Source organism: Barbus barbus (genome assembly GCF_936440315.1).
Source record: "Barbus barbus genome assembly, chromosome: 4".
Taxonomy (NCBI): Eukaryota; Metazoa; Chordata; class Actinopteri; order Cypriniformes; family Cyprinidae; genus Barbus; species Barbus barbus.
This window is the reverse complement of record NC_136732.1, coordinates 22,636,625-22,651,626: the sequence shown is the minus strand read 5'-3', so window position 1 is coordinate 22,651,626 and position 15,002 is coordinate 22,636,625. Positions and strand designations below refer to the sequence as shown.

The following is a 15,002-nucleotide window of genomic DNA, read 5'->3' as shown; positions in this document are numbered from 1 at the left end:
ACTTACCCAAAGCTCAGTGCCCCAGTCCATGTTCAGCTCTCCTAGCACTCCACCACTCTATTAGGCTGCAAAGTTATCCCAACTTACAAGAGTAACAGATGTCAAAATAGGATCAAAGACAGCGAGTCGTATCTTTTCCCACATTCACGCGCAACGCTGAACAAATCGCGACGGATCTCCAGCGCGAGCTACTTCGCGGTGACACAAATACTTTTCGTCGCAAAGCGAGAGAAGGATCAACTGGATTTCATTGCCGCGTCACTCCCAGATCCCTAATTCTTAAAGGAGCCGCCGGATCCAGTTTCCAGCTTTCAGATCTGCCTGTCTGCAGGGGTGAGAGAGAACTTCAAAAACACAGAGGAAGGACATGACCTTTATTAAATTATTAACACCACACGGTAACAATCATTAACAATGCTTCTAGAAACATAAGTGCTGAAAACATTTTGTTCATTGATTAACATGCATTTTGTTAATAAGGAAAATACAAAGCATTTTGCTGTTTTATACAGCTATATATATATACACATACCATACAAGGGTCAGAAATAACGTGTTTGAATCTATTAAACCATTCAATATAATACATAAAAATACATAACACTTGACTTGTGAATATCTCTATACAATTAATTTTCTGAATTTAGAGGTCTCTTTTTTTGTGGGTCTTAATGTCTTAAGAGATGTCCAGTTGAATTAAAAGTTCTCTTTTTTTTTTTTTTGTGGGGCTTAAAAAAAAGACTGAAAAAAGATCTTATTAAAAGGCTCCAAAAATGCATTGTATTATACATATATTAGGCATAAGTTGCTAAATATAATCATTCATTATTGTTTTAAAATAGGCCTGTTTTATTTCAAAAACTTCTTTACAGCATTATTGCATCATTATTATAAAATTAAAAAAAAAAAAAAAAAACAGGCATTTTACTTATATAACATCTCCCAATACAGATTAAAAAGGAGGAAAATGCATATAAAGTATTGTCAAACCTGTATTATAGAAAACAAATATCTGGCCTGGAGATTGTCCATCATCAAAAAAAAAAAAAAAAAAAAAAAAAAAAAAAATTTACAAAACATGTATTTTCACATATTTAACAAAATTTGATAATCTCTCAATACACACTGTATGTAACACTTTTATACAGCAAATAACCATAACCAACATACAGAAAAACATTTTGTTGTCATGTGACAAGATAACTTGATATGTTTTAAACACTTCTTTATCATCTCAAACATTCTTCCTTGTTACTGAAATATTACCCATAGGCCTAGTCACACAAGTGAAAAGTGCATGCTGTACAGTATTAGCTTTCACACGTTACACCGCAGATATTTATAGAATGTATTTATTGTAACCTCAGTGATGTTCAGTATATTGTCTTTTCAATGTATGCATATTTCAACTTATTAAAACGAGGTAAAACTTACTTATGGCCCCCATTGCTTAACGGCTGCATTTCATACCGCTTCACTGACTGGATTTCATAATGTCCTGTTGATTTGTTCCTTCTCCACATTAAGAACCACACCAAAAGGATGATTAAAACAAGCAGTACCAATATCAATACAATAATTACAAATTTGGGAAAGTGATCTAAAAAAGGAAAGAGCAACAAAACAAAAAAGTCAGTAATGTATCACGCTGTAAAAATCTATCATTTAATATCATATTGTTTTCACACTCAAAGCCCAAACCTTTTATCTCCACTATGAAGGTCTTATCACTGCGTCCAAATTTATTTGTGGCACTGCATGTATAAACTCCAGCATTGGTAGACGTGGCTCTCTCAATGTTTATGTGGCGCCTCCCACTGGAGATGTTCTTGTTTTTGAAGCTCCACCACACCTCAGGTTCTGGGTTACCAGTCGAGTTGCACTCTAGCATTATATTGCTGTCTTCTCCCACAACAAATTTTTCTTGGCTGTCATAAAACACTGGGGCATCTGTGTTAAAAGTAGAAGTTGTCTTTGTTAATTCGTTGGCAAAGGTTGTTAAAGAAATATACATTGTAGACCATTCTCTCTTACGTAGGATGTTGATGGTGAATGAAGAATTAATAGTTCCGCGTTGGTTATGTGCCATTAATTGATACCAGCCACTATCATTCCAACTGGGATAAAAGTCACGCTGGATCATTTTTCCATTTTTGTAGAGGAAGATGTCAGGCTTTGGTAATCCATCGGCTATGCAAGGAGAATGGAAGAGTATTTTTTCCTTTACTTCGTAATTCTCTTTGCAGTTCAGTTCTGGAGGATCTATTTTAGGGAGAAAATAATCAACTTAAAGACACAATCAGAGACACAAAACATCAGGTTTTAATGCAGACGTTCCTGAAGGACTCTCACACTTACACTCGACTGTTATGTTCATTAAACAAATGACATTACCAAGGTCATTCCTGGCAAGGATTTCATATTGGCCAGAATCATATTTGGCAAGAGGCCTAGAGGAATTGACTGATGATGATTTGTGTCTCCAGGAGATGTCTGGACGAGGGTTACCCTCAACAGAATATAAATTTAAAGGATATGAATCCAATGAGGTCTCTGTCAATGGTGACCAGTCCCTACAAAATTGAATTTGTGGAGCAACTGGAAAAGAAGAACATAGAAACATAAGAACATCATACTTATTTGTTTGTATTTTGAGAGAACTTCTTGCTTCTTCACATGTGTGGAGACATTAACCAATATTTTGTTCACTAACAATATACAGTAATGCTGAGAGGATTTGATGTTTTTGTAGGATGAGGTTGAGGTCCGTCTGCTCCCAGATCCAGCTCTGCTTCACACCAGTATTGAGCTCCATCATCAGCTCTGTCTGGACGGATCAGGAGTGTGACAGTTTCATTCACTGGAGTCTCACTAGTGTCAGTGAAGGTGGTTTGATCCAGCAGAGTCTGTCCTCTGTACCATTTGACTGTGAGATACTGAACAGGAGCCACATTGTGAACGTCACACTGGAGCTCATACTGCTCTCCCTCCATCATTGGTCCTCTGTGATCCACAGTGCTGATGGACACACGGTCTGGAGTCTCTGTGGAGGAAGACTTACACACTCTGAAATCTGCTGTGATGAATTACATTTATTAGATATTTCTGAGAATGAAAAGAAAAAAATATCAGTAACAGAGAAACTCACTGTAAACAGTGACTGGGAGCTCTACAAGACACTGATCCTGATTGCCTGTTTTATAGTTTATGTAGCAGAATGGCTTTATGTCCCATTCTGTCAGTTCCGACACTCTCCATGTGATCAGATTCTGGTTTGTGTTCTTAGACACTGCTCCTTCACTGGCTTCCCATCCCATCCCTTGATGCAGGACTGAAGTGTTACAGTCAGCAGAAACACTGTCACCATACCTCACAACAGCTCTCCGTGGGATGATTTGAACATGACATTGACTGTCTATAGAACAGGATGTGATTGAAAACCAATGAAGCTCTATCATAGAATAACAGCATCACTTACAAATCAGTTTGGGCATTCATCTCTCCATACAGTACTGTGCAACAGTCCTTCATATATTTGGCAATGCAAAGCATAAATTAAATTGCTTTTCACAGGTATGAGCAATAAAACTAGTGATGCCTTAGTGCAGTGCTTCCCAAACCTGTCCTGGAGGCCCCCCTGCCCTGCATCTTTTGTATGTCTCCCTTATCTAACACACCTGATTCCACTCATCAGCTCGTTAGTAGAGACTGCAAGAACTAAATTGGGTGTGTCTGATTAGGGAGACATACAAAATGTGCAGGGCAGGGGGTCCTCCAGGACAGGTTTGGGAAGCACTGCCTTAGTGGTCTTTCACACAGAACATGTTTCTGAGTTAAAATTTTTGAGGTGCAGGGCAGTGGAATGAAAAAACAACACATTTTTTAACATTGTGGTATTCCTCTCTTAGGGGTCATACTTGTGATCATCGGCGTGATCTATCTATCCCTATAAAAATATGTTATTACTGCAGCACTTTTTTGAACAGTAAGAATGTAAAAATTAGAAACTGTAACTTAACACTGCTTGAGGGAAAAGAGGCAGATTAGTGTTTATTCAAAACTGACCTTCAACGATGAACACTTTGCTGTCTCTTCCCAGAGCGTTTGTGGCGGTGCACGTGTAGTTTCCTGGACTGAGTGTGGAGGAGTTGAGCACCGAGGAGCTGATCTTCTCTTCCAGATGATCCCATGTGTATGTAGGAGCTGGGTTTGCCTTCACTGTACAATCTAGTGTAGCCTGATCCTTTTTTATGATGATCTCTGTTGAATTGGAGTGTAGTGGTTTATCTGAGGAGGACAGAGATACATTTCTCAGAACAACAGCATCATGATGAGCAGCTGTTATTAACAGATCACTAAAAATACTGTACAGCTGAAACCTTTTTATCTGTGTTCATTTATCTGTGTAATGAATTTGATCAAATAATTTCAATTAATATGCAGATCTCTTTGTGTGATGAAATAGGACAGTTGCACATCCTTCACTAAAAGGCCATTCAGAAATATCAACTGAAATATATGGGTAGCTTAGCAATAATAAACTTACAGTATACTTCAACATTAAGAGGATTTGATGTTTTTGTAGGAGGAGGTTGAGGTCCGTCTGCTCCCAGATCCAGCTCTGCTTCACACCAGTATTGAGCTCCATCATCAGCTCTGTCTGGACGGATCAGGAGTGTGACAGTTTCAGTCACTGGAGTCTTGCTAGTGTCAGTGAAGATGGTTTGATCCAGCAGAGTCTGTTCTTTGTACCATTTGACTGTGAGATCCTGAACAGGAGCCACATTGTGAACGTCACACTGGAGCTCATACTGCTTTCCCTCCATCATTGGTCCTCTGTGATCCACAGTGCTGATGGACACATTGTCTGGAGTCTCTGTAAATAGATTTCAATGATATTGAAATTCACATTTGTGAGTGAATTCAAGAAAATAATTTGTTTTAGGAAAAAAAAAAACTCACTGTAAATAGTAATTGGAAGATCCTGTGAACACTGTGTTTCATTAGACTGCATGTAACACGTTAGTTTCATCTCCCAGTCTGTCACTTGATCTACAATTCTGGAGATCTCTTTCCTGTCCTCCATTGTGTCATTAAATTCCCTCCAGCTCAAGACAAATTGATGTGTGGTGCTTCTGGTGGAGCAATTCACTGAAAATGAAGCTCCATATTCAACCACCACATCAAGAGTACTGAACGAAATGGGGCAGTAGTCTGCAAAGGGAACAAAAAAAGACAATGCATTATGATAAAAATAATCTATGTGCAAGGTAGTATTATGAGAGTTCATAAAAATGAGTCATGATATAAACATGTGTAACCTACGGAAGTTCTAAGCGGCCATGCATTATTATAATTTTTCTGTCTTGTTTTCTCGTGATCACGACTTAATTTTCTCGTGATCTCGACATAACGAAAGTTGTTTTGTCGTTATCACGACTTAATTTTCTCTGTGTATTCGGCATGAGAAAATGCTATAGAAGCAGCATCATCGCAGCATCATGGATGATCGTATTCGCTTTTACTTTGATCAGGGACTCACTCAAACTGAAATAATAAAAATAAAAATATGGTATAAGTACCATCCCAAATATTGAAGGTGTTGTGTGTGTGACCGACTACATTGATCCATGATAGAATACTTGTCATGCATATTCATACTCGGACATTTTAGCTCTGTGTCTGTCAGTGATTGACGACTTACACATAAGTGTTCGACACTTGAGAAGGAGGCTGTCGGGTCTGCAACTTTATCGTCGAAGACAATATAGCGACCCTGATTTTCTCACTATAGCTACAATTACGTCGTGAGAAAACGGTTTTTAGGTTGAGATCAACAACTTTCGTTATGTCCAGATAACCACAAAACAAATTTCGTTATGTCGAGATCACGAGAAAATTAAGTCGTGATAACGACGTCAAAACAACTTTCGTTATGTCGAGATCACGAGAAAATTAAGTCGTGATAACGACAAAACAAATTTCGTTATGTCGAGATCACGAGAAAATTAAGTCGTGATCACGAGAAAACAAGACAGAAAAATTATAATAATGCATGGCCGCTTAGAACTTCCGTAGGACCTGAACTTCTGCTTGACTTTGGCCAAATGACTTTGCTACAGACTCAAATCACGGTGCTTGATGTAACAAATTCTGTTAAATATCTAGAACAGGGGTGTCCAAACTACGGCCCGCTAACACTCCTGTGGCGGCCCGCGAGGGATTTTTAAAAACATGATACGAATCTGCAGAGGGGGGCAAACTACGGGCGTTTTCATCCAGTCCGTGAGGCAGTTGTTCCAATATGCAATATCAGTAAAATCCAATAAATGGGGCTGTAGCCTGTAGTGCAGTATATAACCTCTGATTTACACCATGCCGCCGCTCCGACGCGGCCACTGGAGCTGATCGCGCCCGCTCCAGTCGATCCGCGGCGCGTTTCAGAAGCGGCTCTCCGTGCGGCTTCACTAAAGAGAGGCACCTAGTCTATTTTTGACGGACGCCGCGTTCAAGCCGCACAGCAAATACAAAATAAAAAGTCAAAATAGCTATATACACTACAAAACTGGCACAATAGTAAATAAGTTACATGTTTTAAAAATGTGAAAGTGTTCATTTGTTTTTAAAAATGCCTTGTGGCTACTGGAACTGTTTTAAAAATGATTAAAAGACTTTCCAGTATCAGAACAAATGCCAGTGTTATCCTCCTGCTCACAGGTGCTGTCATAGTGTCATTTTGTGGGGAAAAGATGGAAATAATTTGTCGTTTTATCTCGCAAAGATATGATTTCTTCTGTTTTCCACACACATTTTTATGAAAATGGATATAGTACTGTTTTCTGGATTATAAATTGCGTTTTTTTCATCTGAAATGTGCTGCGATTTCCAAGGCGACTTGTATAAAGCAATCAAGGTCAAGTGCAAAGCGCACACATTAGGATTGGTGATGAATGAGAAAAGGCAAGTGAGTTTGTTTTGAGTTTGTATTGTGCATTTTCCAGCAGTCACGCCGCTAGTTTCAGTTTCGCTTTAAATATTTAGACTGGGCATTTATAATATGTTTATAGTGAATGCCACTATAATTTGTGTTTGTTTTTTACTTATATTTCCGTTCTTTTTTCTATTCTGAACACTGCTAAATTTACAGGACTTTTTGTGGAGTGTAGGGAATATAAAAACATGTTTCTAATGTTTGTAAACGTTTCGTTTATTTTACATTATTTCTGAATGAAATGATAAAATGTGTCTTATACATTAATTGATTTGCACACTGATGCAACTTATCTGTGTGTCAAAGTGCTCATAAAATAGGTAGAGATGGAACAAGAAAAGAACTGCCATGTACAGGTGCTGGTCATAAAATTAGAATATCATGAAAAAGTTTATTTATTTCAGTAATACCATTCAAAAAGTGAAACTTGTATATTAGATTCATTCATTACACACAGACTGATATATTTCAAATGTTTATTTCCTTTAATTTTGATGATTATAACTGACAACTAATGAAAGTCCCAAATTCAGTATTTCAGAAAATTAGAATATTGTGAAAATGTTCAATATTGAAGACACTTGGTGCCACACTCTAATCAGCTAATTAACTCAAAACACCTGCAAAAGCCTTTAAATGGTCTCTCAGTCTAGTTCTGTAGGCTACACAATCATGGGGAAGACTGCTGACTTGACAGTTGTCCAAAAGACGACCATTGACACCTTGCACAAGGAGGAAAAGACACAAAAGGTAATTGCTAAAGAGGCTGGCTGTTCACAGAGCTCTGTGTCCAAGCACATTAATAGAGGGGCGAAGGGAAGGAAAAGATGTGGTAGAAAAAGGTGTACAAGCAATAGGGATAACTGCACCCTGGAGAGGATTGTGAAAAAAAAACCCATTCAAAAATTTGGGGGAGATTCACAAAGAGTGGACTGCAGCTGGAGTCAGTGCTTCAAGAACCACCACGCACAGACGTATGCAAGAGATGGGTTTCAGCTGTCGCATTCCTTGTGTCAAGCCACTCTTGAACAAGAGACAGCGTCAGAAGCGTCTTGACTGGACTGCTGCTGAGTGGTCCAAAGTTATGTTCTCTGATGAAAGTAAATTTTGCATTTCCTTTGGAAATCAAGGTCCCAGAGTCTGGAGGAAGAGAGGAGAGGCACATAATCCATGTTGCTTGAGGTCCAATGTAAAGTTTCCACCGTCATTAATGGTTTGGGGTGCCATGTCATCTGCTGGTGTTGGTCCACTGTGTTTTCTGAGGTCCAAGGTCAACGCAGCCGTTTACCAGGAAGTTTTAGAGCACTTCCTGCTGCTGACCAACTTTATGGAGATGCAGATTTCATTTTCCAACAGGACTTGGCACCTGCACACACTGCTAAAGCTACCAGTATGATTTAAGGACCATGGTATTCCCTGTTCTTGATTGGCCAGCAAGCTCACCTGACCTTAACCCTATAGAAAACCTATGGGGCATTGTGGCGGCAACATTTAAGATGTCCAGAAGAAAGTGTTTCTGCTGGCATATACCTCAGGGTAAGTATATCAACTTTGAACACTACTTTTTTTTTTTTTTTTTTCCAGTGGGATTTGGCACCTGCCCACACTGCCAAAAGCACCAAAAGCTGATTAAATGACCATGGTGTTGGTGTGCTTGACTGTCTTGACTTCTCTTAGTCACCCTCAAGAAAGAAATTGGAAGTAGGAAGTTGACAGCCTCATAATATCACAGGAAGGAAGTGGGTTTTTCTTTTTTCTCTCTCTCTTGAAACCCTTTTATTTGGTTCTTTGCTTGCATGTCATTTAGATCTAAAACATGGATAACATCTAGAAAAATATTTACAAAAGGAAAATGGCAACTATAGTTTCCGGTGGGCTTAAATGGGTTAAATGTGAGCCTAAATCATCACCATTAAAAGAACCAAAGACTTAAACTACTTCAGTCTGTGTGCACTGAATTTATTTAATACACGAGTTTCACAATTTGAGTTGAATTTCTGAAATAAATGAACTTTTCCACGACATTCTAATTTGAGATGCATCTGTATATAAACACTTCACACATTCTTTGAAGGCATCCATAATATGATAGTGTAAAAGGTTTATCTGTAGCCCTGTATGAATTAAGCCTTGACAGACATGAATCATGAAGTTATTTTGCTTTTCTCTTAGTCACTCTCAAGATCCTCCAAGTATTCACTCTTTTCAGCTGACCATAAAGAGACCGAGCAGTGCAAAATCAATAGGCATCAGCCAGCAAAGTCTTTAGCATAGATGCTAAGGCTAACAGGTATGCATGCATGTTTTTCTTAACATTTGATTTGTCTGTGTAATAATTCCCTGCCATTATTTTACTAGTCTTAAGTTGTCACTTGTATTGTTGTCATGTTTAATCAGATTGTCCAAGACACCCTGGAAAAACAATAGCGATGAGGATGGAAACTAAGATGAGGCAAACTTGTGCACTTCCATAAGGTAAAACTCACAATACTGTTGCAAAGTTTGTTTTTTGTTTTGATGAAAGGGTTAATTTACTGAAATCCAAGTAGTCATGTACTCACCCTCATGTCATTCCTAACATTTCTGTCGCTGCATTGACAGTCTACACAAATACCACTATGATGGTTCAGAAAGTTCATAAAAAGATTGTAAAACTAATCCACATGAATTGAGCAATTTATTCTATATTTTCTGAAGAGACTTGATCGCTTTGTACGATGAACATATTGAATTTAGGCTTTTTATTCACATAAACATTTATCAACACAAACATCAGATATGGTAAATGGAAGGGACTGTTTTGAATGAAGTGAAGGAACTTTAACAGGAACTGTTTGTTTGCTGATCACGGTTTGTGAATAGAAGCCTAATTTCAACTAGATAAAGTTTGTCGAGACAAACTTTAATTTGACTTGAGAAAGCCGGACCAGAAAGTTTAAAAGAGTTTGAAAAGTTTAAAAAAGTTAAAGAAGTTTAAAAAGGTTTTAGTTTGATGCTTTTCAGTCTGAAATAGTTTGAAGATTAACATAGTTTGAAAAGCTTAAAGCTTGATGATAGATTTATAGACAGACAGACAGACAGATACTGACTAGCATGTTGCAAGCATGATTAGCATGTGACTAGCATGTTTCTAGCATGATTAGCAAGTGACTAGCATGTTGCTAGCATGATTAGCAAGTGACTAGCATGTTGCTAGCATGATTAGCAAGTGACTAGCATGTTGCTAGCATGATTAGCATGTGACTGGCAAGGTACTAGTATGTCGCTAGCATGTTTCTAGCATGATTAGCGTGACTAGCACGTTGTTAGCATGATTAGCATGTGACTAGCATGTTGTTAACATGACTAGCATGTCGCTAGTATGTTTCTAGCATGATTAGCATGTGACTGGCATGTTGCTAGCATGACTAGCGAGGTACTAGCATTTCGCTAGCATGATTAGCAAGTAACTTGCATGTCGTTAGCATAATTAGCAAGGGACTAGCATGTCGCTAGCATGTTTATAGCATGTCGTTAGGATAGATAGATAGATAGAGATAGATAGATAGATAGATAGATAGATAGATAGAAATAGTCAGATGATAGATAGATAGATAGAAATAGTCAGATGATAGATAAATAGACAGAGATAGATAGATAGATAGAAATAGTCAGATGATAGATAGATAGATAGATAGAAATAGTCAGATGATAGATAGATAGACATAGATAGATAGATAGATAGATAGAAATAGTCAGATGATAGATAAATAGACAGAGATAGATAGATAGATAGAAATAGTCAGATTATAGATAGATAGATAGAAATAGTCAGATTATAGATAGATAGATAGAAATAGTCAGATGATAGATAGATAGATAGATAGATAGATAGATAGAAATAGTCAGATGATAAATGGACAGAGATGGATAGATAGAAATAGTCAGATGATAGATAGATATAGTCAGATGATAGATAGATAGATAGAAATAGTCAGATGATAGATAGAGATAGATAGATAGATAGATAGATAGAAATAGTCAGATGATAGATAGCTAGAAATAGTCAGATGATAGATAGCTAGAAATAGTCAGATGATAGATAAATAGACAGAGATGGATGGATAGAAATAGTCAGATGATAGATAGATAGATAGATAGATAGATAGATAGATAGATAGATAGATAGATAGATAGATAGAAATAGTCAGATGATAGATAGATAGAAATAGATAGATAAATAGACAGAGATGGATAGATAGATAGAAATAGATAGATAGATAGATAGATAGATAGATAGATAGAAATAGTCAGATGATAGATAGAAAGAAATAGTCAGATTATAGATAGATAGAAATAGTCAGATAGATAGATAGAAATAGTCAGATGATAGATAGAAAGAAATAGTCAGATTATAGATAGATAGATAGATAGATAGAAATAGTCAGATGATAGATAGATAGAAATAGTCAGATAGATAGATAGATAGAAATAGTCAGATGATAGATAGAAATAGTCAGATGATAGATAGATAGATATAGTCAGATGATAGATAGATAGATAGATAGATAGAAATAGTCAGATTATAGATAGATAGATAGATAGAAATAGTCAGATGATAGAAATAGTCAGATGATAGATAGATAGATAGAAATAGTCAGATTATAGATAGAAATAGTCAGATGATAGATAGATAGATAGAAATAGTCAGATTATAGATAGAAATAGTCAGATTATAGATAGAAATAGTCAGATGATAGATAGATAGATAGATAGATAGATAGATAGATAGATAGAAATAGTCAGATGATAGATAGATAGATAAATAGTCAGATGATAGATAGATATAGTCAGATGATAGATAGATAGATAGATAGATAGATAGATAGATAGATAGAAATAGTCAGATGATAGATAGATAGATAAATAGTCAGATGATAGATAAATAGACAGATAGATAGATAGAAATAGTCAGATTATAGATAGATAGATAGAGATAGATAGATAGATAGATAGAAATAGTCAGATGATAGATAAATAGACAGAGATAGATAGAAATAGTCAGATGATAGATAGCTAGAAATAGTCAGATGATAGATAGCTAGAAATAGTCAGATGATAGATAGCTAGAAATAGTCAGATGATAGATAGCTAGAAATAGTCAGATGATAGATAGCTAGAAATAGTCAGATGATAGATGGCTAGAAATAGACAGAGATAGATAGCTAGAAATAGTCAGATGATAGATAGCTAGAAATAGTCAGATGATAGATAGCTAGAAATAGTCAGATGATAGATAGCTAGAAATAGTCAGATGATAGATAGCTAGAAATAGTCAGATGATAGATAGCTAGAAATAGACAGAGATAGATAGATAGAAATAGACAGAGATAGATAGCTAGAAATAGTCAGATGATAGATAGATAGAAATAGACAGATAGATAGATAGATAGATAGATAGATAGATAGATAGATAGATAGATAGATAGATAGATAGATAGATAGATAGATAGATAGATAGATAGATAGATAGAAATAGTCAGATGATAGATAGAAATAGATAGATAAATAGACAGAGATGGATAGATAGATAGATAGATAGATAGATAGATAGATAGAAAGAGATAGATAGATAAATAGACAGAGATGGATAGATAGATAGATAGATAGATAGATAGATAGATAGATAGAAAGAGATAGATAGATAAATAGATAGAAATAGTCAGATGATAGATAGCTAGAAATAGTCAGATGATAGATAGCTAGAAATAGTCAGATGATAGATAGATAGAAATAGACAGAGATAGATAGCTAGAAATAGTCAGATGATAGATAGCTAGAAATAGTCAGATGATAGATAGCTAGAAATAGTCAGATGATAGATAAATAGACAGAGATGGATAGATAGAAATAGTCAGATGATAGATAGCTAGAAATAGTCAGATGATAGATAGCTAGAAATAGTCAGATGATAGATAGCTAGAAATAGTCAGATGATAGATAAATAGACAGAGATGGATAGATAGAAATAGTCAGATGATAGATAGCTAGAAATAGTCAGATGATAGATAGCTAGAAATAGTCAGATGATAGATAGCTAGAAATAGACAGAGATAGATAGATAGAAATAGACAGAGATAGATAGCTAGAAATAGTCAGATGATAGATAGCTAGAAATAGACAGAGATAGATAGATAGAAATAGACAGAGATAGATAGCTAGAAATAGACAGAGATAGATAGCTAGAAATAGTCAGATGATAGATAGCTAGAAATAGTCAGATGATAGATAGCTAGAAATAGACAGAGATAGATAGATAGAAATAGACAGAGATAGATAGCTAGAAATAGTCAGATGATAGATAAATAGACAGATGATAGATAGCTAGAAATAGTCAGATGATAGATAGCTAGAAATAGTCAGATGATAGATAAATAGACAGAGATGGATAGATAGAAATAGTCAGATGATAGATAGATAGATAGATAGATAGATAGATATAAATAGTCAGATGATAGATAGATAGAAATAGATAGATAAATAGACAGAGATGGATAGATAGAAATAGACAGAGATAGATAGCTAGAAATAGTCAGATGATAGATAGCTAGAAATAGTCAGATGATAGATAGCTAGAAATAGACAGAGATAGATAGATAGAAATAGACAGAGATAGATAGCTAGAAATAGTCAGATGATAGATAAATAGACAGATGATAGATAGCTAGAAATAGTCAGATGATAGATAGCTAGAAATAGTCAGATGATAGATAAATAGACAGAGATGGATAGATAGAAATAGTCAGATGATAGATAGATAGATAGATAGATAGATAGATAGAAATAGTCAGATGATAGATAGATAGAAATAGATAGATAAATAGACAGAGATGGATAGATAGATAAATAGATAGAAATAGTCAGATGATAGATAGATATAGATAGATAGATAGAAATAGTCAGATGATAGATAGATAGAAATAGTCAGATTATAGATAGATAGATAGAAATAGTCAGATGATAGATAGATAGAAATAGTCAGATGATAGATAGAGATAGATAGATAGATAGATAGATAGATAGATAGATAGAAATAGTCAGATGATAGATAGATATAGATAGATAGATAGATAGAAATAGTCAGATGATAAATGGACAGAGATGGATAGATAGAAATAGTCAGATGATAGATAGAAATAGTCAGATGATAGATAGCTAGAAATAGTCAGATGATAGATAGATAGATAGATAGATAGATAGGATGATAGATAGATAGATAGATATAGTCAGATGATAGATGGATAGATAGATATAGATAGATAGATAGATAGATAGAAATAGTCAGATGATAGATAGATAGATAGAAATAGTCAGATAGATAGATAGAAATAGTCAGATGATAGATAAATAGACAGAGATAGATAGATAGATAGATAGATAGAAATAGTCAGATTATAGATAGAAATAGTCAGATGATAGATAGATAGATAGATAGATAAATAGACAGAGATGGATAGAAATAGATAGATAGAAATAGTCAGATGATAGATAAATAGACAGAGATAGATAGATAGATAGATAGAAATAGTCAGATGATAGATAGATAGAAATAGACAGAGATAGATAGATAGATAGATAGATAGATAGATAGATAGATAGATAGAAATAGTCAGATGATAGATAGAAATAGATAGATAAATAGACAGAGATGGATAGATAGATAGATAGAAAGAGAGAGATAGATAAATAGATAGAAATAGTCAGATGATAGATAGATAAATAGACAGAGATAGATAGATAGATAGATAGAAATAGTCAGATGATGGATAGATATAGATAGATAGAAATAGTCAGATGATAGATAAATAGACAGAGATAGATAGATAGAAATAGTCAGATGATAGATAGATAGATATAGTCAGATGATAGATAGATAGATAGATAGATAGATAGATAGATAGAAATAGTCAGATAGATAGATAGAAATAGTCAGATGATAGATAGATAGATATAGTCAGATGATAGATAGATA

General features: G+C 35.3%; 2 protein-coding genes across 5 annotated transcripts in view; both read right to left on the bottom strand.

The window, feature by feature from the left end:
• The window catches only part of LOC306869048 (cdc42-interacting protein 4 homolog), a 34,738-nt gene extending 34,464 nt beyond the window's left edge, over positions 1-274 (bottom strand). For all 3 annotated transcript variants that reach the window (XM_079415624.1, XM_079415622.1, XM_079415623.1), the window contains exon 1: positions 7-274. In XM_079415624.1, coding sequence (XP_079271750.1) covers positions 7-30 — 24 coding nt within the window. In that variant the 5' untranslated portion in view covers positions 31-274. The remainder of the gene's footprint in view (positions 1-6) is intronic.
• Positions 275-358: 84 nt separating this feature from the next.
• LOC306869044 (vascular cell adhesion protein 1-like) overlaps positions 359-15,002 on the bottom strand; it is a 709,597-nt gene continuing 694,953 nt past the window's right edge. Inside the window, exons 2-10 of one of the 2 annotated variants that reach the window (XM_079415616.1) lie at positions 4,963-5,214; positions 4,547-4,876; positions 4,066-4,287; positions 3,149-3,415; positions 2,714-3,043; positions 2,359-2,598; positions 2,035-2,262; positions 1,702-1,950; positions 359-1,600 (exon numbers count right to left, since the gene is read on the bottom strand). In XM_079415616.1, coding sequence (XP_079271742.1) covers positions 1,431-1,600; positions 1,702-1,950; positions 2,035-2,262; positions 2,359-2,598; positions 2,714-3,043; positions 3,149-3,415; positions 4,066-4,287; positions 4,547-4,876; positions 4,963-5,214 — 2,288 coding nt within the window. In that variant the 3' untranslated portion in view covers positions 359-1,430. The remainder of the gene's footprint in view (positions 1,601-1,701; positions 1,951-2,034; positions 2,263-2,358; positions 2,599-2,713; positions 3,044-3,148; positions 3,416-4,065; positions 4,288-4,546; positions 4,877-4,962; positions 5,215-15,002) is intronic. The other variant, XM_079415615.1, reaches the window with a different exon arrangement.